Below are 26,315 nucleotides of genomic sequence, written 5' to 3' on the forward strand. Positions count from 1 at the left end.
ATATTTTAAAAACAAACTCGCACATGAATTTATCTGGACAAAATAATTCTCAACCAAGAAACTGAACTTGTATTCATTAAACAGTGGCAGCAATGTCTTTCAAACTGGCTGAGAAACACTGCACCAAGACTCTCCAACTACCTCTTCACACATAGCTTCAAACGTAGCTCAGTTGGTAGCATACTCAGCTCACACACTGAGGTCCATGGTTCAATCTGGTACGGGTGGAAACATTTGGGCATGTTTTCTTAAGACAATGGCTGTCCCTGTTCACCTAGCAGTAAGTAGGTACGTACGTACCTGGGTGTTAGCTGACTGGTGTGGGTCACATCCTGTGAACAAAATTAATCTAAGTTGCCCAAAATGCTCTGCATAATCTGGGGCTTTCTATATAGTATGGCACTTACGTCAGCTAGGTCTGTGTAAGTTGTATCATGTACTCGTAAAAATAATTATTATTATTTACACCAGACCCCTATCAGTCATCAAGAGGAAACTTGCTAAGTTCCAATAGTTAGTTCTTGATCAGCCAGGCTGTGGTATGTACACTAGACTGCATGCACTAACAACATGGTTGATCAGGTGATCCACCAATAGGCCTGATATGTGACTGGATCTCAGGGGCTCTGGCTTCCAAATCATCTTCAGGTAAACAAACCATATAGGTACAGTACCACTGTTTTGAAAAATAAATCCTGGGTTATTCCTGTAACACTTTATGTTCATTTATTACTTACCTGGGTGAGGGTGATAATATCAGAGGATCTCATTTTCAAAGACCACAACATTGTATCAATCGCATTTGCTAGAAAAATGACAGGATGGATAATGAGAACCTTCAAAACTAGGGATGCCAAGCCCATTATGACCCTCTTCGGGTCGCTTATTCTATTTAGGCTGGAATATTGCTGTACACTAACAGCGCCTTTCAGGGCAGGTGAAATTGGTGGCCTAGAAAATATACAGAAAACCTTCACTGCACACACAAATTATGATAAAACACCTAAATTATTGGGGAACCGTTGAAGTTCCTCGACCTGTACTCCCTGGAATGCAGGTGGGAGAGATATATGATTATATACCCTGCCTCGGTGGAAGACGGCCGACTTGTTGAAAAAAAAAAAAAATACACTTGGAAAATTCTAGAGGGATTAGTACCAAATCTGCACATGAAAATCACTCCCTATGAAAGCAAAAGACTTGGCAGGCAATGTAATATCCCCCCAATGAAAAACAGGGGTGACACTAGCACGATAAGAGACAACACAATGTGTGTCAGGGGCTCAGGACTGTTCAACTGCCTCCCAGCATACATAAGGGGGATTACCAATAGAACCCTGGCTGTCTTCAAGAAGGCTTTGGACAGGCACCTAAAGTCAGTACCTGATCAGCCAGGCTGTGGTTCATACATCAGTTTATGTGCTGCCAACAGTAACAGCCTGGTTGATCAGGTCCTGATCCACCATGAGGCCTGGTCACAGACTGGGCCACGGGGGCACTGTCCCCTGAAATCTTCTCCAGGTATACTGTACTTGAAAAGCTATTATATAAGCATCAGAACAACACAGAATGATCAAAATAACAGCAATTAAAAACTACAGTAAAGAGGCATTACTTAGTTAATTTCAAAAGTAATTATTCTTTAGTGACAAACTGCACAGAAGCAAGAAAGACACACACATGCAACAGTTAGGTATGTTTGTTCCAAAACATTTCACTCACAAAGTAGGCTTCTACAGTCAAATACAGAAGAGGCAGCAGAAGCAGTAGAGAAGTAAAGGTGATGTAATCAGTCTATCACCCTCGGAGAGTTAGTTTTAAGGTGGTCAGTCCCTCATCCTGGAGAAGAGTTCTGCTCCATAGCCTGGAACAATATTTGAAACCATGAAGCAGAACTTTCCTCCAGAATGAGGGACTGACCACCTCAAAACTAAGTCTTTGAGGGCAATGCACTGATTACACCGTCTTTACATCTCCACTGCATCTACTGCCTCCTATGCTTTCGACTGAAGAAGCCTACTGTGTAAGCAAAACGTTTCAGAATAAAGGTGGCCCGGTAGCCCGGTGGCTCAAGCTCCCGCTTCACGCACGGAGGATCTGGGTTCGATTCCCAGCGGGTGGAAACATTTCGACACGTTTCCTTACACCTGTTGTCCTGTTCACCTAGCAGCAAATAGGTACCTGAGTGTTAGTCAACTGGAGTGGGTCGCATCCTGGGGGACAAGATTAAGGACCCCAATGGAAATAAGTTAGACAGTCCTCGATGACGCACTGACTTTTTTGGGTTATCCTGGGTGGCTAACCCTCCGGGGTTAAAAATCCGAACGAAATCTTATCTCATCTCTTATCTTATCTTATATCTAACTGTTGCGCATTTGTCTTTCTTATTAGTTTGTCAGTATTATGTATCATTATTTTATTCTGCACAGAGGTCAACGAAGCCAGGAAAGAATTCCAAATTATTTTCCCTATCATTGGACTGTGCCATCTTTGATGATATTCCACCAGCTAGATGTGCTTTGGTTGATGTGCAACCTGATAAAGGAATCCCCACATCCCATAAGCCCATCCTCTTCTTCTTTAATACATGCCAAAGAAAAAGAACAGATTGTGGCTTCTGCAGTGACTATCTGAAGCCAATAAAAAGATGAATTCATAAGTAATCCCATGAATACTAATTTCCCAATTTTTTCAATAAAAATGGCAAATTGAAAATTTGCCATTCTCTATTTATCACACAGAAACTAATGCCCCAAATTTGAAGATGTCCAAAAGTTGCATTCTCAAGTTAGTGGGGTTGACAGCTTGAAGCTGATCGAATGAGGCTTCACAAATTGGTACCCAGCTTGAAGCTGATCGAATGAGGCTTCACAAATTGGTACCCAGCTTGAAGCTGATCAAATGAGGCTTCACAAATTGGTACCAACACATCCCAAAATCAATTCAAACTTTTCTCTAGGATACACTAGATGTATGACACAGTACGCTTAAGATAGTAAACTATTTAAATCTGTGCTATATAGCATTTGCCCCATCATTATCAAATATCACCAGTTTTTGGTCTGTCAGTATGCCGAGTGTTATTTCTAAAATCACAGAGATACCAATATGTATATATATATTCTCAAGTAGAAAAGTGCTTAAATAAAAATTAAATTTCGCAGGAATGGTAATGTGACTTACAAAAGGAATTCAACACACTGAATAATAAAATGTATAAAAAACTGCAAAGTGCAAGTTGACAGCAAAAAATGTCAATAGAAAATAAATTGGAAAAACTAGTAACACCATCATTCTGCCAAATATTATGTGAAGGAATGTTTTTTCAGATTATTAACTTGGAGGATAATAAATAAGGAAAATCAATGAAAGCCACAATGTCTAGATTATTTCTATTAGGGGTCCTTGATCCTCTTCCGCAGAATATGACCCACAACAGTTGGCTTACACCCGGGCACCCATTTACTACTTGGTCAACAGAGGCAAAAGGTGTAAGGAAACATGCCAAACATTTCCATTTGTGCCAAGATGAAACTTATCCTTCAGATGTAAGGTGAAGGCACTATATAAGATTCATTCAAGTCACTGACATAAACAAACTCAAATAGTATACTGATGACAGTGCTTTCTTGGTATCATGTTAATTAAAAGAATACAGCTAATGTGTCAATTGACAAAGTCATGAAGATAATTGTTAACAGACAATAAAACTGTCTGCATCTCAGGAGAAATCAAGTAATGAAACTGAAAAGAGTACCAGTATATAACTTTACTATAATGCATAATGAAGAACCTATTTTGTGAGAACCTTCAACAGAGTATACATGAATACATACAGTACAATTTAATTCTTCCTATCAAATGATTATTATTATATTTATGAGGGCACAAACCCCATAGGGGTCATGCAGAGCCTGGGGAATGGAAGGGATTCAGCACTGATTCATTGGACCTGTGCTCCAATTCCTTAGATCAAGAGTCCCTTACCAGCATCACAAAACCTTCCCTGAGGGGCTTGCCTACTTAATATAGTAAAAACAAAAGCAATATGTGAATATAGTAAAAACAAAAACAAATGTCAGGACAGGGCAGGCAGAGGTCTTACTAAGGTATCCAAGACACTATGTCTGGCTGTCAACAAATTTTTTTTTTCTAACATGCTCTCTGTTTCCCACCAAGGCAGAGTAACACGATAAAGAAACACTTTCACCATCATTCACACAATAGCTTAAGATTATTTCTGCTTGCCATGGTTCCCTATTTTAAAAACAAAATGAAGGCTACTGAAGATAAGAGATGCAGGGAAACATCCAAGTTTAGAATAAATACAACAATGAGAGATGCTAAAAGCAAGAGAGTGACACAGCTGAAACAAAATCATGTCAACAAAATTACTAAGAAACTGTGTCTACACAATCTTATAAATTTTGAAATCATAGAAAACTATATCAACAAGGTCCCAGGAAGTTAACATAATTCTGCATCTGTCAATGTATGACAGCTATAAGAAAGTGGAATGAATTGCCTGATCATGTCAAGCCCAGCAACTGCACAGTAAATGAATTTAAGACTAAAGCAAAATGCATAATAAATGAAGCAACAGAAAGGGAAGAAAAATACTTTCCATATATTTTTTTTTACATAATGCTACACAAGGAATAGTCAATTTGCAAAAAAAAAAAAAAAAAAAAAAAAAAAAAAAAAAAAAAAAAAAAAAAAAAAAAAAAAAAAAAAAAAAAAAAAAAAAAAAAAAAAAAAAAAAAAAAAAAGCTATGTCCTTAATTTGATTTAGAGTACTAAATATCAGAATTATTGTCCTAGATTTGATTTTTGAGTATAGTATTGTATGTCAGAATTATTGTCATACATTTATAATAATATGATAATAATATCTTTATTTCTTCTAGGTAGTAGGCTGGTAGACAGCAACCGCCCAGGGAGGTACTACCATCCTGCCAAGTGAGTGTAAAACGAAAGCCTGTAATTGTTTTACATGATGGTAGGACTGCTGGTGTCTTTTTTTTCTGTCTCATGAACATGCAAGATTTCAGGTACGTCTTGCTACTTCTACTTACACTTAGGTCACACTACACATACATGTACAAGCATATATACACACACCCCTCTGGATTTTCTGCTATTTTCTTTCTAGTTCTTGTTCTAGTTTATTTCCTCTTATCTCCATGGGGAAGTGGAACAGAATTCTTCCTCCGTAAGCCATGCGTGTTGTAAGATGCGACTAAAATGCCGGGAGCAAGGGGCTAGTAACCCCGTCTCCTGTATAAATTACTAAATTTGAAAAGAGAAACTTTTGTTTTTCTTTTTGGGCCACTCTGCCTCGGTGGGATACGGCCAGTTTGTTGAAAGAAGATCTTTATTTCTACAAGTGCATGTACAAGGTATACAGGCCTAGCTGACATCAATGACATACTACTATGTAGAAAGCTGCTTGTTATGCAGAGCATTTCGGGCAAATTAGGTCAGTTTTGTCCCAGAATGCGAAGCACACCAGTCCACTAACTCCCAGGTACCCATTTTACTGATGAGGAACACAGAAAACTGGTGTAAAGAAACACTCCCAATGTTTCTACCCTCGCCGTGAATTGAACCTGGACCCTCGCCATGTGAAACGAGAGCTTTAGCCACCAGGCCACGGGGCCTGGTGGCTAATTTCTGTGTCTTGTAACTTTAAATTTTTACAGCATGTTTGAATTACCTACAACATTATTTGTCAGAAGTAAAGACAACATGCATGTGTGCCTACAATGAAGATAAAAACAAAGGGCATCCAATGAAAATAAGTTATTCAATCATCACTGCCTACAATACAATAATACATGTACTGTGTTACTAGTGCAGCCTATGTAACAAGATAATTACTGCTAATTCATAATCAAGTTGTGGAATATATAATATTTCCTAATATTTCCCAGTCTATTTGTAGTAATTTCCATCAGTATGATGTTCAGGTGGGTTTGAAATGTAAATTAGGGTAACAAATCAATATTTGGCGCAGGATAATCTTATTCCGAGCATCACCTCATCTCGCGTATCAACATGGCCATGGCATCCCCTAATCTTCCCTGTCCAGATCAGGCATAATAAATTATATTCCCACTGTCTGATCATATCAACATCATCAACTCTTCCTTGCTAGCGCATGCCAATCAGGGAAGTAAACAAGGGTACTAGGTATACACCCCACTAGTCTAAATAGTAACCGTCTCATGCTAGAAGATAAAGAAAAGTTTAATGAATCATAATATATATGAGCTGCACTGGCTCCAAATCAAGTTTAGAACTGAATTTAAACTCTGTTTATTAACATTTAATGCTGATATGCTTGCAGATTTTACATCAGGCTTAGGAATGTTTCTGTTTATTGTTGCAAAGCCTTGTGGACTAAGTGAGCCTCGTGCTGTTGGGGAGAAATCATTTGTATTAAGTCTTTTCTTATGTAACTCCCAGACTGTACTGCAGGTTACCAGTAACTGTTAAGTCAGGAATCCATTTGTGCTTTTAAGTTTCAGTTGAGAGCACATTACTGCGGTGAGATGAGTTGAAGCAGGAGGAGGCGGGATCTTAGTGGGACCTGCCACTAATGTAAGTAGGTCATCGTCCAAATGTTTCGGCAAGCGTTGAAGTCTTTGTACCAAGATTCCATGATGTTGCAGTGTCTGACAGATGTGATGAATGGTTTTGAAAACCGACAAGTTGAAAACCGACATGGCTTGATGTGCAAGCCCATGCAACTTTTTTGAAAGAACAGTTGCTACAGAATTATAAAATCCCAATTTATTATTATTATTATTATTACTGGGATATTAAGTACATACTGCAAAAAGTACTTTGCTATTATACTAAAAAATTTCATATATAAATTCACATATCCTGCAATGTGGTACATGGCTTATCTTATGCATATGGCATAGGCAGCCCCAGGACAGGACAGAAGGATACAAGGAGTCTAAGTATCCTAAGTATCTACCACCTTGCAAGCTATTCTCTTAAACTGAGAAATGTCCAACAAAACTGGACTCTTAATGCATTAAATTAGTGCTACACAGTAGAGTAGCTAGACATTAATAGTGTTTGCGTGGTCCCGAAAGATGGCAGGATTTACATAACCACAGAACCAGGAAGCTGAAGAGTAGCAACTACTAGCAATCATATGCCTTCTATTTTTTTAACACACTTCCTCCCCTTGTTCACCAGGGAAGTCTCTCCCATGATACACCTGGGCAGACCACCAGAAAAACCACTAAGTTAAATGGCATCAACTAGCAGGTGCTGGTAAGAATGAATCACATCATATAATCTGGTGTGACAAAGTGGGATAATCCCTTGGTCACAGTTACTGTTTTATACCATCATATTTAATTAATTCAACAGCCACTGGCTGTATGGACATCTCAAGAGGCATACAAGGGCAATAAATGGAATGGCTGTGTTTATCAGTAAGCCTTGCTTAGATAGAGCCTGCAAGTTACTGGTTTTCTCAGTTAAATTCCCCACACAAGTGCTAAATCCAGAGATCATATATACAGCATCTAAGAAATAGGGATAATCAAGTTTGATCCTAGGAACTTGAAAACTAGCACCAATCCCTTTGATTAATACCCCCTTCACCAATGTCGAAGCACTTTCTCTGAAGGGTGTAATGAGATAAAAAAAATTATTGCAACTGGATATGTGCTAAGTGTATCAGTATCAACTGATTTTGATGGTACAGGTATCAGTCTAAAACAGTACTGGTATAGGTTAATTTTTGATGGTATCAGTATCAGTGCTAGTACTGGCTAATTTTGATTCTACTGGTATTGGTCTAAAATTTAGTATCAGTAATGGTATCGACAAAAATTTTAGTATCATCCCATCCCTAAGTGCAATTACCAAAAAGCTATATGTACAGTATAGACATCATTAACCCGTAAACGGTCCAAACGTGTATATACGTTTTTTCAACATTTGAAAGTAGTATGTAAAAAAAGTATATCTTCTTTTTGTTTTTCTGCATTTGAAAATGTGTAAAACAACTTTGATCTACTTTTTTTTTGTTATATTTGAAAATATGTAAAAAAAAAGAGGAAGGTGGCAACAACAAGTAAGAGGGAGGTGAAAGTGTATAAACTAAGGGAGGAGGAAGTTCGGGCGAGATATAAGCAACTATTGGCAGAAAGGTGGGCTAGTGCAAAGATGAGTAGTGGGGGGGTTGAAGAGGGTTGGAATAGTTTTAAAAAGGCAGTATTAGAATGTGGGGCAGAAGTTTGTGGTTATAGGAGGGTGGGGGCAGGAGGAAAGAGGAGTGATTGGTGGAATGATGAAGTAAAGGGTGTGATAAAAGAGAAAAAGGTAGCTTACGAGAGGTTTTTACAAAGCAGAAGTGTTATAAGAAGAGCAGAGTATATGGAGAGTAAAAGAAAGGTGAAGAGAGTGGTGAGAGAGTGCAAAAGGAGAGCAGATGAAAGAGTGGGAGAGGCACTGTCAAGAAATTTTAATGAAAATAAGAAAAAATTTTGGAGTTAAACAAGTTAAGAAAGCCTAGGGAAAGTATGGATTTGTCAGTTAAAAACAGAGTAGGGGAGTTAGTAGATGGGGAGAGGGAGGTATTAGGTAGATGGCGAGAATATTTTGAGGAACTTTTAAATGTTGAGGAAGAAAGGGAGGCGGTAATTTCATGCACTGGCCAGGGAGGTATACCATCTTTTAGGAGTGAAGAAGAGCAGAATGTAAGTGTGGTGGAGGTACGTGAGGCATTACGTAGAATGAAAGGGAGTAAAGCAGCTGGAACTGATGGGATCATGACAGAAATGTTAAAAGCAGGGGGAGATATAGTGTTGGAGTGGTTGGTACTTTTGTTTAATAAATGTATGAATGAGGGGAAGGTACCTAGGGATTGGCAGAGAGCATGTATAGTCCCTTTATATAAAGGGAAAGGGGACAAAAGAGATTGTAAAAATTATAGAGGAATAAGTTTACCGAGTATACCAGGAAAAGTATACGGTAGGGTTATAATTGAAAGAATTAGAGGTAAGACAGAATGTAGAATTGCGGATGAGCAAGGAGGCTTCAGAGTGGGTAGGGGATGTGTAGATCAAGTGTTTACATTGAAGCATATATGTGAACAGTATTTAGATAAAGGTAGGGAAGTTTTTATTGCATTTATGGATTTAGAAAAGGCATATGATAGAGTGGATAGAGGAGCAATGTGGCAGATGTTGCAAGTTTATGGAATAGGTGGTAAGTTACTAAATGCTGTAAAGAGCTTTTATGAGGATAGTGAGGCTCAGGTTAGGGTGTGAAGAAGAGAGGGAGAATACTTCCCGGTAAAAGTAGGTCTTAGACAGGGATGTGTAATGTCACCATGGTTGTTTAATATATTTATAGATGGGGTTGTAAAAGAAGTAAATGCTAGGGTGTTCGGGAGAGGGGTGGGATTAAATTATGGGAAATCAAATTCAAAATGGGAATTGGCACAGTTACTTTTTGCTGATGATACTGTGCTTATGGGAGATTCTAAGAAAAATTGCAAAGGTTAGTGGATGAGTTTGAGAATGTGTGTAAAGGTAGAAAGTTGAAAGTGAATATAGAAAAGAGTAAGGTGATGAGGGTATCAAATGATTTAGATAAAGAAAAATTGGATATCAAATTGGGGAGGAGGAGTATGGAAGAAGTGAATGTTTTCAGATACTTGGGAGTTGACGTGTCGGCGGATGGATTTATGAAGGATGAGGTTAATCATCTAACTGATGAGGGAAAAAAGGTGAGTGGTGCGTTGAGGTATATGTGGAGTCAAAAAACGTTATCTATGGAGGCAAAGAAGGGAATGTATGAAAGTATAGTAGTACCAACACTCTTATATGGATGTGAAGCTTGGGTGGTAAATGCAGCAGCGAGGAGACGGTTGGAGGCAGTGGAGATGTCCTGTCTAAGGGCAATGTGTGGTTTAAATATTATGCAGAAAATTCGGAGTGTGGAAATTAGGAGAAGGTGTGGAGTTAATAAAAGCATTAGTCAGAGGGCAGAAGAGGGGTTGTTGAGGTGGTTTGGTCATTTAGAGAGAATGGATCAAAGTAGAATGACATGGAAAGCATATAAATCTATAGGGGAAGGAAAGAGGGGTAGGGGTCATCCTCGAAAGGGTTGGAAAGAGGGGGTAAAGGAGGTTTTGTGGGCGAGGGGCTTGGACTTCCAGCAAGCGTGCATGAGCGTGTTAGATAGGAGTGAATGGAGACGAATGATACTTGGGACCTGACGATCTGTTGGAGTGTGAGCAGGGTAATATTTAGTGAAGGGATTCAGGGAAACCGGTTATTTTCATATAGTCGGACTTGAGTCCTGGAAATGGGAAGTACAATGCCTGCACTTTAAGGGAGGGGTTTGGGATATTGGCAGTTTGGAGGGATATGTTGTGTATCTTTATACGTATATGCTTCTAAACTGTTGTATTCTGAGCACCTCTGCAAAAGCAGTGATAATATGTGAGTGTGGTGAAAGTGTTGAATGATGATGAAAGTATTTTCTTTTTGGGGATCTTCTTTCTTTTTTGGGTCACCCTGCCTCGGTGGGAGACGGCCGACTTGTTGAAAAAAAAATGTAAAAAAACTTAGATCTACTTTTGTAGCACTACACATGTGAACATAGATCTGCTTGGACCGTTTATGGGTTAAATTTAACCTCAATACAATTATCAAACTAACTTATAACCAAAAATTAAGATAGAGCTAATAATAATAAATTTATGATTTACTGACCAAAAATAATACCAATATATACATGAAGCCTTAACCTTTTCACTGGTGTGACCCCCAGAATTAAAAATGCTGACAGTGTCATGGTAGATAATCCTTTTCTGAAAGTAATAAACACTAAAAATGCAAAATTTGATGGAAAACTTATGGAATTGCAGACACAAAGTTTGTGGTCTGGGCGCAATTTATGCCTTGCAGTTTTGTCCACTTTAAGTCACAGCTCAATTCAACCCAATTCCTAGCTACTTCACCAGTATGCCTTTCCTTCTACTGAATGAGTGCAAGAAAGTACCCATTCAACTATCGTAAGTCAATAATTTTGCCAGTTTTACACAAAATTCACAAAATTCCAATTTAAAAACAAGAGTCCAAAATAAACACTGTAGGAATTCCAGCCACTAAGTCAACCTTTCCTCTCTTCATTAACCCTTAAACTGTCCAAACGTAGATCTACATTGATGTGTGTAGTGCTCCGAACGCAGATCTACGTCCGATTTTACATGCTTTCAAATGGAGAAAATCAAGGTCGGAGCGCTATGTACGTCAACGTAGATCTACGTTTGGACAGTTTAAGGGTTAATCACAGTCCCAGGCCTTTCCTCTGTAACACTTGTGCCCCATTTTGAATTATCATACAAAAAAAAATCAGTTTTATTCTATTTCTTAGACAAAATAAAACAAAGAATGGTTGGTCATGGTTTAGGCCATTCCAATGAATGAAGCAGGACAAGTAAAACCCAATAAAACAGACTAGAGAGGGGAGGGGGGATGGAAGGCCCAACCTTTCTTAGTAAAACTGCCAGGAATCAAACATTTCTGCCACTGAGGCCTATTTCAAGCCAGTCTGAAACCAACCATCATCATCTCTATTTCACCAGGTCTTCCATTCCATCAACACATGCCAATAAACCCACAAAAACTACCCTGTAAACACTTCAAATTTTCTACTGTCAGTCAAACACAAGGTCAGAGGTTTACTTTTCCCCATCATGCACTGTAAGGGGGTAGGATTTTTTTTACATTCTACATGCCTGCCACATACTCATTTTATCATATTTATGCCAAAATTTACAGCTCCTAGCAGATCTGATGGTGCTGTGCTTAAAAACAAAGACCTACATGAATGACACTAGCATCAATCTATGTGGGAGATAGTGTAAGGGCTAACAGACTTTCTTTGGGTTATTAATCCTACATATCCCAAGAATGACATGCAGTGGCTTATTTCCATCATTAAAAGATTCAAAAGAACAGGATAACAATAATATCTTGTTTAACTTACAAAGCTCTTAAGATATGCCATAAGCTCAATGTTTTCCTTTTCTGACTGATCAAGAATTTCATGACTCTTCTTACACCAGCTGACATCATTCTCTGCAGCACTCCTATCAAAGCTCTCATACTCGATGCCACTTTCACTTCCTTCAGACATAACCACTTCAGCTTGAATTGGTATAGGAAATGTGTCATCAATTTCAGACTCAATTTTGTCTTCTTCTACTATTGCTTCATCTAAACTGTTTTGATTCAAGCAATCAGTATCATCCTCCCTGCTGTCTTTTGTGTATTCATCTTGCTGAAGTGATTTTTCTGAAAAACCTCTCATCTGATTTGCCTGTATTGTTGAAAGTTGCTGAGCAAATGCAACTGCAACTTGCTGTACTAAATCCACCTCACTGATCTTTTTATTTGGCTTTGTGAAATTAGTTTTTCGTCTTGCTTTGGGAGTATTTCTGGTTAGAGTCACTTTATTTTCACTTAGCTGTACACAGCTGTTTTTATTACCATTCACAATTTTATCACTTTTTTGGTGATTGCTATTTTCAGTGCTTTCGGTTTTTATTTCCTCTTGTTCATTAGTTTTCTGGGTATCGATATTTTTTTCAAAATCATTTTTTATTGGGGCAGCATCAGTTTCTGTTTTATCCATTAAATTGCTAGGTTTACTTTCAGAGCCTTTTGGATCAATATTTATTTCTTTTTTAACACTCAAGCACTTATCACTATTATCATTTGTATTACTAGTTTCTTTTTTAATATCTGATATTAGTTTTACATCCTTACAATTAACTTCAATAGGTTTATTGTCCATTTCTTTGCTGTTGAACTTCTCTTCTGTTTTACAAGGATTAAATTTACTGTCTTTTACTTTATTAAAAGAAACTGCATTCTGATTCTGAAAGCTATCAACAATCACTAACTTTTCATTCACTTTATTTTCTAGCTTTTCTGTCTTTTCATTATTTTTAATATTTTCAAGCTGCTTTTCTGTATTTTCAAGCCGCTTTTCGGATTTTTCCGTACTCTTAGAATCAGTGTCTGAGTCACTATCAGAATCAGAACCATCGGAAGAGGAATCTGATGATGAAGAATCACTGCCACTACTACTGGAACTACTAGTATCGGAAGTACTTTCTGAATCGGAATCACTGTCTGTATCAGACCCATCACTATTAATACCAACACGCACAGTTTTACTATCTATACTGTTTCCTTCCTTAGGCTTGATTACATCACCTGTACTTTGCAATTCTGTTTTCAAGCGGCTCTCACATTCTTCCATTTGCTTCCTATTAATTTCAACACCTTCCACATTTTGGCTCTTTTCTTTTCCTATTTTAATAGCACCTTTCATTTGCTCAAAAGTTTGACTGGGTTTTATCTCTTTCTCATGACGATTTATAAAACCATGGAAAATTTCACCAGTCACTAATTCTTTGTGAGCCTCAGGTTTATTTCTATTTTCAGTGGCAATAATTTTTGAACAAATGTTGCCATTTGCTCCAAGAGATGCTTCCTTTTTAGTCACACATGATCCTGAGGTAGTATCGCACAGTCTCACAGTGCTACTGCCACATGTCTTTGTAACAGGCAGTGATACCGAGGTTACAGTTACTTCTTTCAAGGAGCCTTGTAATTTTTCTTGCCCATGTGTGAGCTGTGAATGAGAATGTAATTCATCAAAAATACTACCGGACTCTCTAGCATACATATTGTGATCATCATTTACTGAAAGTTTTGGAATAATTTCTTTCCTCCTTCCTTCAGTCACTTGAACAAATTCTTTTAACTGCTTAACACCATCATCTGAATCATGATTATTAGCCAGTGAGTCAAACGTGCTTGATGGATTTATTTCCTTTGCTTCAGACACATTAAACTTTTGTGACACATTAGGTTGAGATGTGCAAAGAGTCACTTGCATGTCTGTTGCTTCCTTTTCACTAGTACTCTCGACATGCACTGCTAAGGGCTCTCTTGACACACCTATACAATTATCCATTAGATGTAGCTCTGCAGGAACTGATTCCACATTATACAATCCAAGCATCTCTTTCCTGGATTCAATCTTTTCTGAGTAATCCTCTGGCCCTGATTCCATGATGAAATCCTCTTCATAACCTGCCAAAAAAAGTCTGCAATTAAAATGATTTACCAATAAGAAATATTTTTCATATGTATACACTACTATATAGAGAATAGTCTTCAGAAAACTCACTGTTGAACAAAGAGAAAGTAATAACTCCCATATCTTATAAATTTCATAATACAGTACTGAATTGTCATTCTTAACATCTAAATACCAAATTTTCTCTTGTATTTTGGGTTGCTTCTTAGACCTACTTTTGTACAGTACAACAGTCTATAATACAATTTGTAACTATGGAGATTGTGGTGTGCCATCTTCAGGACCTATTTGTTAAACAATTCTCATGCTCTAATAAACATTGTCCAAATTTTCTGAGAGAGGTCCCCATTCAATGATATATACTTTTACAATGAAACAGTTGGTGATACCAGTATTTTAAACAATATGGAATAAAAAGACCAAACAAAAGGGTTAGTAAAAGCTCTACAACACGATTCTTTCTGCTTATCTGTTAAGATATATATCTGACACGTACTGTTTCCCACCAATGCAGGGTGGCCCGAAAAAGAAAAACTTTCACCATCATTCACTCCATCACTGTCTTGCCAGAAGGATGCCTACACTACAGTTATAAACCTGCAACATTAACACCCCTCCTTCATAGTGCAGACACTGTACTTTCCATCTCCAGGACTCAAGTCCAGCCTGCCAGTTTCCCTGAATCCCCTCATAAATGTTACCTTGCTTGTGCTCCAACAGCACATCAAGTCCTAAAAACCATTTGTCTCCCTTCGCTCCTGTTTAACACACTCACACAAGCTTGCTGGAAGTCCCCTCCCTCCAACCTTTCCTAAGCCGATCCCTACCCTGCCTTCCCTCCACTACATATTTGTATACTCTCGAAGTCATTCTATTTCGTTTCATCCTCTCTACATGTCCAAACCATCTCAATAACCCGACCTCAGCCCTCTGGATAATAGTTTTGGTAATCCCACACCTCCTAATCTCTATACTATGGATTCTCTGCATTATATTCACACCACACATTGCCCTCAGACATGACATCTCCACTGCCTCCAGACTTCTCCTTGTTGCCACATTCACAACCCATGCCTCACACCCATACAAGAGCACTGGTATAACTACACTCTCATACTTTCCCCTCTTTGCTTTCATGGATAAAGTTCTTTGCCTCCACAGACTCTTCAGTGCACCATTCACCTTTTTTCCCTCGTCAATTCTAAGATCACCTCATCCTTCATGGACCCATCTGCTGACATGTCCACTTATAAATATCTAAACACATTCACCTCCTCCATACTCTCTCCCTCCAATCTGATGTCCAATCCATTAACTAATTTTTTTGTTATCCTCATCACATTACTCTTTCCTATATTCACTTTTAACTTCCTTCTTTTACTTACCCTACCAAACTCATGAACCAACCTCTGCCACTTCTCTTCAGAATCTCCCAAAAGCACAGTGTCATTAGCAAAGAGCAACTGTGACAACTCCCACTTTGTGTTAGATTCTTTATCTTTTAACCCTTTGAGGGTTTCCGTCGTACTAGTACGTCTTACGCGTAGGGGTTTTTGACGTACTAGTACTCATAAATTCTAGCGGCCTCAAATCTAGTGGGAGAAAGCTGGTAGGCCTTCATATGAAAGAATAGGTCTATGTGGTCAGTGTGCACAGTCTAAAAAAAATCCTGCAGCACACAGTGCATAATGAGAAAAAAAAAACTTTGACCATTTTTTTTGAATAAATCAGCGACTTTGCAGTGTATTTTCGTATGGTATTTATTGTTGTATTCTAGTTTTCTTGGTCTCATTTTATAGAATGGAAGACATATTACAGAAATTGAGATGATTTTGACTGGTTTTACAAAGAAAGGTGCCTTGAAATTGAGCTCAAAGTAGCAGAAATGTTCGATTTTTACCAAACTTCAAAAGTAAACAAATCGTGCCAAGCGTGCAATACACGTCAACTAGTGAGTCTAATATTCTTTCACAAGTGCACCAATAATATTTATACCATTTTTTACACTAATGCAGTAGTCTGCATAACAGTAAATCTTATATTTTTTGTGAAAATAAAAATTCAAAGTGGAAAGCAAAAGAATATAAGAGGGGCCTTGAGACATGACTAATGACTAAAGGAAATGTCATTTTAGTGCCAGGAATGTCTTTCTTGTTTATTCTGGACCCTATTCGGAAATTGGCATCTTTTGAAATTTGTGTGAAATTGGCAAAATTGCTAAATTCTGACCACTGTACTGGATAGTTGGATTTCATAAATGAGTGGTTTCTTGCACCCATTCGATAGAAAAAATGGAGTTCTAGCGAAATATTCATGTTTTTTGTCGACTAGTACAGTGAAATTGGCCGAAAATGGGGCTCAAAGTGGGCAAAATCGCCGATGCGTAAACATCGCCGAGACCGCTAACTTTGCGAGAGCATAATTCCGTAAGTTTTCTATCAAATTTCAAACTTTTGGTGTCTTTATGATCGGGAAAAGATTCTCTATCTTTTCATAAGAGAAAATAATTTTTTTTTTTTTTAAATTTGGCCGACCCTGAGAACGAGTTTCGGAGAGGGCCTCTCGACCCTCAAAGGGTTAACCCCACAATTCTTGCCAACACCTGACCATTCACTTCTCTTACTACTCCATCATAAATATGTTTAACAACCATGGTGACATCACACATCCCTGTCTAAGGCCTACTTTTACTGGGAAAAAATCCCCCTCTCGCCTACATACTCTAACCTGAGCCTCACTATCCTCATAAAAACTTTTCACCACTTTCAATAACCTACCTCCTATTCCATACATTTGCAACATCTGCCATATTGCCCCTCTATCCACGCTTTGCAAATCCATAAATGCCATAAAAACCTCTTTACCCTTATCTGAATACTGTTCACATATGTGTTTCACTGCAAACACTTGGTCTACACACCCCCTACCTTTCTTAAAGCCTCCTTATTCATCTGCTACCCTGCTCTCCATCTTACTCATAATTCTATCAATAATAACTCTAGCATACACTTTACCAGGTATACTAAACAGTTTTATTCCCCTATAATTTTTACACTCTCTTTTGTCCCCTTTGCCTTTATATAAAGGAACTATGCAAAGGAACTACTGTATTTTCTGGCACATAAAGCATGTTTTCCCCATAAAAGTCCCAGAAAATCATCCTGAAAGGAACAATAGTAGACTTTGGGCTACTGGGAAGTAGCAGTTTCAGTGCTGCAGTACCAACAAATTGAATTCCAAACAACCCCCTACAAAACTCTTTCCCATATTATTTAAAGAGTAATTAGTAACTATTATAAATTATAATTTACATATTACTAGTACCATCTGTAGACAACAGGTAGCCATGCTTATTTTGGTGGGTGGTAACAGAGGAACAGATGACAGGTTGTGCAAGCAGGGGCTTGTTGGATAAGGCAAATTTTCTCTATAAAACTCTAATTTGCAATGGAATATTTGTTTCAATAAGAGTAGCATGAAGTAACATACAACACAGTATTCATGTGTGTCTAAGGATGAATGATTACTGATTTACCACCATCATTAGAAGTGATCAGGCATGTGTTAGTGGTGTTGGTTTACCACTATCAACACACTGCTCATCTTCAACTCACTAGGCCTATCATGTACTACATTCCTACATCCCCCTCTCCCAGAATATGCCTGCCAAAATTGGGGTGAGAGTTATATGCTCATGTGCCTTATGTGCAGGAAAATATGGAACATAACTTTCCTCTGAAAAATACATGTCAGAGACAGTGATGCTGACAATGACGATGACAATTTAGCGCTACATGATACACAGTTTTCACTTTAATAATAGTAATATCATGAGGTGGTGTAAAACTTGTAAGGGTCAGACAGTGTCTAGAAAATAGGAGAAAGTCAAGTTCAATTTAAGGATGGGAAACTTCAATTCCTTGGATCACTGATTGACTGCAAGACTTACAATCTTACAAAGTACAGTAAGCCCTCGATATAATGGACCTCTATATAGCTAACTTCAGATACAGAACAAAAGTCATCAATTCAATCGATTTGGAAGCAACAAAGGTCATTGGTTACAAACAATGCATTACATTCATGAGGGGAAGTAAGGGTGAAGAGCACAATAACCAATAGGAGTCATAAAGCAACTGAGGAAATAGAAGGAATTCAGGCTCAAGTCAAGGAATTGAAGCACAGGTCCAATTCCTGAGATCAAGAGCCCCTCATTAGCATCAACGAACCTCCTTTATGAGGTGTTGCTTACAAAAATGTCTGTTATTGTTACTATCATGGCAAAATCACCTGTGCTCTATCCACCACATGTGCCATTACCAGCTACCCACTCCCTCCTACTGGTCAGATATGTCAAGGGTTTAGTTTATATGTAAACCTGTGAATGTTAGATACCTGTGTGGTGTGTATAATCTGTTGGTGAGGTGAGAGCAAGGAGTGCCTCCACAGCTGTCCTCGCCTCCATATCACCCTCTTCATCATCTCCATCTTCCTCTTCTGGCTGATGATGCTCCTCATGAGACATCATCTTTTTACTCTGAAATTTCAAAATAATTTAGTTTTTTGCTAGTTTATCCCATGGCAGAGGTATCACAAACCACCATGGCCACTTAGTCTATGACCTTTACCAATTTATTTTACGATAAAAGTAAAACTCAAAATGAATATAAGAATACTAAATGAAAACATTGACCCATTAAAAGTTAAATTACTGCATCTTATTAGGAACTGTTAATGGACTGAACAATAGTTATTATTTAAAATGGCAGGGTAAAAATACTGTAGTTAGAACTAAATCATGTTAAAAACTTAAAATCTGAAGAATCAAAATTAATATGGTATAACAGGGAAGGCAAGGTGACTAAAAATGCCAGGAAGAAGGGGCCAGTAACCCCTTCTCCTGTATAAATTACACTTAGGTCACACTACACATACATGTACACGTTTATTTATACACACTCATCTGAGTTTTCTTTGATTTTATCTTAACAGTTCTTGGTCTTATTACTTTTCCTTTTATATCCATGGGGAAGTGGAATAAGAATCTTTCCTCCGTAAGCCATGCGTGTTGTAAAAGTCAACTAAAATGCCGGGAACAATGGGCTAGTAACCCCTTTTCCTGTAAAGATTACTAAAAAGAATAAGAAGAAGAAAATTGTCAAAGTGGGAAGTCTGAATGTGCGTGGATGTTGTGCAAATGATAAGAAAGAGATGATTGTGGATGTTATGAATGAGACGAAACTGGATGTCCTGGCTTTAATTAAGTGAAACAAAGCTGAAAGGGGTGGGAGAGTTTCAATGGAGAGGAATAAATGGGATTAGGTCAGGGGTTTCAAAGAGAGTTAGAGCTAAAGAAGGAGTAGCAATAATGTTGAAGGATAAGCTATGGCAGGAAAAGAGGGACTACAAATGCATAAATTCAAGGATTATGTGGAGTAAAATAAAGATTGGATGTGAAAAGTGGGTTATAGTAAGCGTGTATGCACCTGGAGAAGAGAGAAGTGTAGAGGAGAGAGAGAGATTCTGGGAAATGTTGAGTGAATGCATGGGGAGTTTTGAATCAAGTGTGAGAGTAATGGTGGTTGGGGATTTCAATGCTGAAGTGGGTAAAAATGTTATGGAGGGAGTAGTAGGTAAATTTGGGGTGCCAGGGGTAAATGTAAATGGGGAGCCTTTAATTGAGCTATGTGTAGAAAGAAATTTGGTAATAAGTAATACATATTTCATGAAAAAGAGGATAAATAAATATACAAGGTATGATGTAGCACGTAATGAAAGTAGTTTGTTAGATTATGTATTGGTGGATAAAAGGTTGATGGGTAGGCTCCAGGATGTACATGTTTATAGAGGGGCAACTGATATATCAGATCATTATTTAGTTGTAGCTACAGTTAGAGTAAGAGGTAGATGGGAAAAGAGGAAGGTGGCAACAACAAGTAAGAGGGAGATGAAAGTGTATAAACTAAGGGAGGAGGAAGTTCGGGCGAGATATAAGCGACTATCGGCAGAAAGGTGGGCTAGTGCGAAGATGAGTAGTGGGGGGGTTGAAGAGGGTTGGAATTTTAAAAATGCAGTATTAGAATGTGGGGCAGAAGTTTGTGGTTATAGGAGGGTGGGGGCAGGAGGAAAGAGGAGTGATTGGTGGAATGATGAAGTAAAGGGTGTGATAAAAGAGAAAAAGGTAGCTTACGAGAGGTTTTTACAAAGCAGAAGTGTTATAAGAAGAGCAGAGTATATGGAGAGTAAAAGAAAGGTGAAGAGAGTGGTGAGAGAGTGCAAAAGGAGAGCAGATGAAAGAGTGGGAGAGGCACTGTCAAGAAATTTTAATGAAAATAAGAAAAAATTTTGGAGTTAAACAAGTTAAGAAAGCCTAGGGAAAGTATGGATTTGTCAGTTAAAAACAGAGTAGGGGAGTTAGTAGATGGGGAGAGGGAGGTATTAGGTAGATGGCGAGAATATTTTGAGGAACTTTTAAATGTTGAGGAAGAAAGGGAGGCGGTAATTTCAAGCACTGGCCAGGGAGGTATAACATCTTTTAGGAGTGAAGAAGAGCAGAATGCAAGTGTGGTGGAGGTACGTGAGGCATTACGTAGAATGAAAGGGGGTAAAGCAGCTGGAACTGATGGGATCATGACAGAAATGTTAAAAGCAGGGGGGGATATAGTGTTGGAGTGGTTGGTACTTTTGTTTAATAAATGTATGAAAGAAGGGAAGGTACCTAGGGATTGGCGGAGAGCATGTATAGTCCCTTTATATAAAGGCAAAGGGGACAAAAGAGATTGTAAAAATTATAGAGGAATAAGTTTACTGAGTATACCAGGAAAAGTATACGGTAGGGTTATAATTGAAAGAATTAGAGGTAAGACAGAATGTAGAATTGCGGATGAGCAAGGAGGCTTCAGGGTGGGTAGGGGATGTGTAGATCAAGTGTTTACATTGAAGCATATATGTGAACAGTATTTAGATAAAGGTAGGGAAGTTTTTATTGCATTTATGGATTTAGAAAAGGCATATGATAGAGTGGATAGAGGAGCAATGTGGCAGATGTTGCAAGTTTATGGAATAGGTGGTAAGTTACTAAATGCTGTAAAGAGCTTTTATGAGGATAGTGAGGCTCAGGTTAGGGTGTGAAGAAGAGAGGGAGAATACTTCCCGGTAAAAGTAGGTCTTAGACAGGGATGTGTAATGTCACCATGGTTGTTTAATATATTTATAGATGGGGTTGTAAAAGAAGTAAATGCTAGGGTGTTCGGGAGAGGGGTGGGATTAAATTATGGGGAATCAAATTCAAAATGGGAATTGACACAGTTACTTTTTGCTGATGATACTGTGCTTATGGGAGATTCTAAAGAAAAATTGCAAAGGTTAGTGGATGAGTTTGAGAATGTGTGTAAAGGTAGAAAGTTGAAAGTGAACATAGAAAAGAGTAAGGTGATGAGGGTATCAAATGATTTAGATAAAGAAAAATTGGATATCAAATTGGGGAGGAGGAGTATGGAAGAAGTGAATGTTTTCAGATACTTGGGAGTTGACGTGTCGGCGGATGGATTTATGAAGGATGAGGTTAATCATAGAATTGATGAGGGAAAAAAGGTGAGTGGTGCGTTGAGGTATATGTGGAGTCAAAAAACGTTATCTATGGAGGCAAAGAAGGGAATGTATGAAAGTATAGTAGTACCAACAGTCTTATATGGATGTGAAGCTTGGGTGGTAAATGCAGCAGCGAGGAGACGGTTGGAGGCAGTGGAGATGTCCTGTCTAAGGGCAATGTGTGGTGTAAATATTATGCAGAAAATTCGGAGTGTGGAAATTAGGAGAAGGTGTGGAGTTAATAAAAGCATTAGTCAGAGGGCAGAAGAGGGGTTGTTGAGGTGGTTTGGTCATTTAGAGAGAATGGATCAAAGTAGAATGACATGGAAAGCATATAAATCTATAGGGGAAGGAAAGAGGGGTAGGGGTCGTCCTTGAAAGGGTTGGAAAGAGGGGGTAAAGGAGGTTTTGTGGGCGAGGGGCTTGGACTTCCAGCAAGCGTGCATGAGCGTGTTAGATAGGAGTGAATGGAGACGAATGATACTTGGGACCTGACGATCTGTTGGAGTGTGAGCAGGGTAATATTTAGTGAAGGGATTCAGGGAAACCGGTTATTTTCATATAGTCGGACTTGAGTCCTGGAAATGGGAAGTACAATGCCTGCACTTAAAAGGAGTGGTTTGGGATATTGGCAGTTTGGAGGGATATGTTGTGTATCTTTATACGTATATGCTTCTAAACTGTTGTATTCTGAGCACCTCTGCAAAAGCAGTGATAATGTGTGAGTGTGGTGAAAGTGTTGAATGATGATGAAAGTATTTTCTTTTTGGGGATTTTCTTTCTTTTTTGGGTCACCCTGCCTCGGTGGGAGACGACCGACTTGTTGAAAATAAAAAAAAAAAAAACTTTTGCTATGAAGAAAAACTTGATTTTTACTTCACAGCTCACCCTGCCTTGGTGGGAGACAACTACGGAGTGCATTTACAAAAAAAAAAAAAATGGGGGAAGGTGAAAACAACTTTGCAAGGCCTAATACATGAAGCTGGGCAACAGAGGCCTGGAAGGGCTAGAAAAAATAGCCTTACCATGTTATACACACTAGTGGCATCAACCAGGTCAAAGCTCAAGACAGAATCTAGCAGGTAAAGCTGCAGGAAAGGAAGGAGAATGACTGTATTTCTAACCTAATACTATATCCCAGGTCAGCAATGTGTAATGATGAACTTGCTATCAGTAAAACTTGTGTATCAGACTTGTAATAAATGAATTCATATCAGATATTGTAAGCTATATTCAAAATTAATACTATTGTAGTTTGCCAAGTTTCTTAAGGATACTGAATATACATTAACTATGTAATATTGTAAACTTGATAACTCATGTTAGCAAACATGTCAGCTCTTTATATTTGTTATAAAAAGTATTTACGGTGGAACCTCGGTTTTCATATGCCCTAGTTTTCATAGGATTCGGTTTTCGACGACTTTTTTCGTCAAAATTTTGTCCCAGTTTTTGTACATCCGTTCGGTTTTCGTAGAGTTAAAATGTATTTGCTTTTTGCAACAATAATGCTTATGCCTCACGTCTATAAGCATAATATAAAAGCATACTGGTCCACAGATCGGCTAATTTGTACCCCATCCTTCAGTGAAATAATACCAGTGAACAGGTTTATCTTACTCTTACGTATGTTGCACTTCTCTGACAAAACCAGTGACAGAAGTGACAGGTTATACAAGATTAGAAATGTTTTCATGTATCTCAAACAAAAGTTCAGGATATACTTTTATCCATTCAAGTAGACTGTCATTCAAGCAGTATATACCGAGCAAGAGGAACCGCTTTGGTATAAAATTGTTTGTACTCTGTGATTGTGACAGTGGCCTGGTGTTGGATATTGTTGTATACCGGGTAGTAAAACATTGAAAGATACCAAGGTGACGTAGTGAGAAACATCACCTTATCTTGGTAAGGGCCATACATTATATACCAATAACTGGTACACAAGCCCATTACTCAGTGACATGCGAGTGAACAAGACAGATGTGTGTGGCTGCCTAATCGTAAACATATGCCCAGGCTCAACGCAGGTGTTCGTGGTGATGACGTGCAGGTGTTTACTGCAATGACATCATGGCTTACGGTGGCATGAGTGTCACATTGTTGACACCATTCACCGTAAGCATGGCAAAGTTGATCGAGTGACTATGAACGTATTCGTGACAGTGATAGTCAAGTGTGACATGCAGATTTGTTTCTCGTTGATTCCCGCGCATTCATCCAAAACATCTTGTAATAATTCATTGTTTTTCGTGCTTGTTTATTGAGAGTAACTGCTAAATAAGCCACCATTGGGCCAAAGAAAGTTCCAAGTACTAGCCCTTTGATAAAGAAGGCGAGAAACGATACAATTCAAGAAAGAACGCGTAACAAAGTACGAAAGTGGTGTACGTGTGGCCGATCTTGCCAGGATGTACGGGAAGTCTGCATCAACGATCAGTTCCATCCTGGCAAAGAAAAAAGAAATCAAGGAAGCTGATGTTGCGAAAGGGGTAAATGTGCTAACAAAACAGAGATTGCAAACAATCAAAGATGTTGAGAAGTTGTTGTTGGTGTGGATCAATGAAAAACAGTTAGCGGGAGATAGTGTTTTGGAGGTGATAATTTGCGAAAAGGCAAGGCAGTTGCATGCGGATTTCGCAAAGAAAATACCTGGAATGAGTGCTTCCATTAGTGAATTTAAGGCCAATAGAAGCTGGTTCAACAAATTCAAGAAGTGAACTGGCATACACAGTGTGTTAAGGTATGGCGAGGATGCAAGTTTGGACAAACGTGGGGGCCAAAGAATTCGTTGAGGAATTCAAGGAGTATGTAGAGGCTGAAGGCTTCCTCCTCCAACAAGTCTTCAATTGTGACAAAACAGGCCTCTTTTGGAAGAAAATGCAAAAGAGAACCTACATCACACAGGAGGAAAAGGCACTGCCAGGACACAAGCCTATGAAAGATAGGCTAACTCTTTTGTTTTGTGGTAATGCTAGTGGGTATATCACTCTGAAAATCCCTGAGTGTTCAAGAAAAACAATGTCGTCAAGAGTAAATTTTGTGTGATGTGGAAGGCTAACAATAAGGCATGGGTCACGAGGCAAATTTTCATTGAGTGGGTCAATGAAGTGTTTGGCCTGAGTGTGAAGAAACACCTTCTGTAAAATCAATTGCCATTCAAGTGCCTCCTGGTAATGGGCAATGCTCCTGCTCATCCTCCAGGCTCAAAAGACCAATTGTTGGAGAAGTTTAGTTTCATCACAGTGCAGTTCTTGCCCCCTAATACCACTCACCTCATCCAGCCCATGGACCAGCAGGTCATTTGAAACTTCAAAAAACTCTACACCAAAGCACTGTTTCAAAGGTACTTTGAAGTGACCTTGAACACTGCATTGATACTAAGAGAGTTCTGGAGGAATCACTTCAATACCTACAACTGCATAAGCCTTATAGATAAGGCTTGGCCAGGAGTGATTTCCAAGACTATGAAATCTGCTTGGAGAAATTTGTGGCCAGAACGTGTCCTTGAGATGGATTTTGAAGGGTTTGAGGCTGACCCTGACGACGCTACGCCTGTTGTGGAATCTATCATTTCTTTGGGGAAGTCCATGAGGTTGGATTTGAGTGGCCAGGATGTGGAAGAGTTGGTGGATGACCACAGGGAAGAGCTAACTACTGAAGAGCTGTAAGACCTTCAACTGGAAAAACAACAGACTGCAGCTGAGGAAACTGCTTCAGAGGAAGAAGAGAGAGGGAAGAATGTGTCTTCTTCAGTGATTAACCCTTAAACTGTCCAAACAAATTTACGTTCACATGTATAGTGCTCCAAAAGTGGATCTACATTTTTTTACATATTTTCAAATACTATAACAAAAAAAAGTAGATCAAAGTTTTTTACACGTTTTCAAATGTAAAAAAAGAAAAGAAGATCTACGTTTTCTACATACTTTCAAATGTTGAAGAAATGTAGATCTACGTTTGGACAGTTTAAGGGTTAAGGACATGTGTGCAAAGTGGAGCGAATTGCAAAGTTTTGTGGAGAAATATCACCCTAACAAAGCTGTTGCAAGCCGTGTCTGCAACATGTTCAATGACAATGCCTTGTCCCATTTTAGGCAAATCTTAAAAAAGACGCCAGAAACACACCTCTCTGGACAGATTTTTTGTGCGACAGGAGTCCAGTGACTCTCAAGCTGGTCCTACCTGGAGTTTACCTGGAGAGGGTTTTGGGGGGGTCACTGCCCCCGCAGCCCGGTCTGAGACCAGGACTCATGGTGGATCAGGGTCTGATCAACCAGGCTGTTACTGCTGGCCACACGTAAGCTGATGTACGAACCACAGCCTGGTTGGTCAGGTACTGTCTTTAGGTGCCTGTCCAGTGCCTTCTTGAAGACAGCCAGGGGTCTACTGGTAATCCCCCTTATTTATGCTAGGAGGCAATTAAACAATCTTGGGCCCCAGACACTTATTGTGTTGTCTCTCAATGTACTAGTGGCACCCCTGCTTCTCATCAGGGGAATGTTGCATCTCCTGCCGAGTCTTTTGCTTTCATGGGGAGTGATTTTCATGTGCAGGTTTGGTGC

The 26,315-nt window shown here is 38.8% G+C and overlaps 1 protein-coding gene across 6 annotated transcripts in view; it reads right to left on the bottom strand.

Annotated features, from left to right (window-relative positions):
* Positions 1 to 26,315, bottom strand: part of LOC128699777 (uncharacterized) — an 86,808-nt gene that overhangs the window by 45,608 nt on the left and 14,885 nt on the right. For all 6 annotated transcript variants that reach the window (XM_070102290.1, XM_070102284.1, XM_070102286.1 and 3 more), the window contains exons 2-3: positions 18,556 to 18,697; positions 12,034 to 14,153 (exon numbers count right to left, since the gene is read on the bottom strand). In XM_070102290.1, the coding sequence (XP_069958391.1) occupies positions 12,034 to 14,153; positions 18,556 to 18,688 (2,253 nt within the window). In that variant the 5' untranslated portion in view covers positions 18,689 to 18,697. The remainder of the gene's footprint in view (positions 1 to 12,033; positions 14,154 to 18,555; positions 18,698 to 26,315) is intronic.

Source organism: Cherax quadricarinatus, chromosome 81 (genome assembly GCF_038502225.1).
Source record: "Cherax quadricarinatus isolate ZL_2023a chromosome 81, ASM3850222v1, whole genome shotgun sequence".
In the NCBI taxonomy this organism is placed as follows: Eukaryota; Metazoa; Arthropoda; class Malacostraca; order Decapoda; family Parastacidae; genus Cherax; species Cherax quadricarinatus.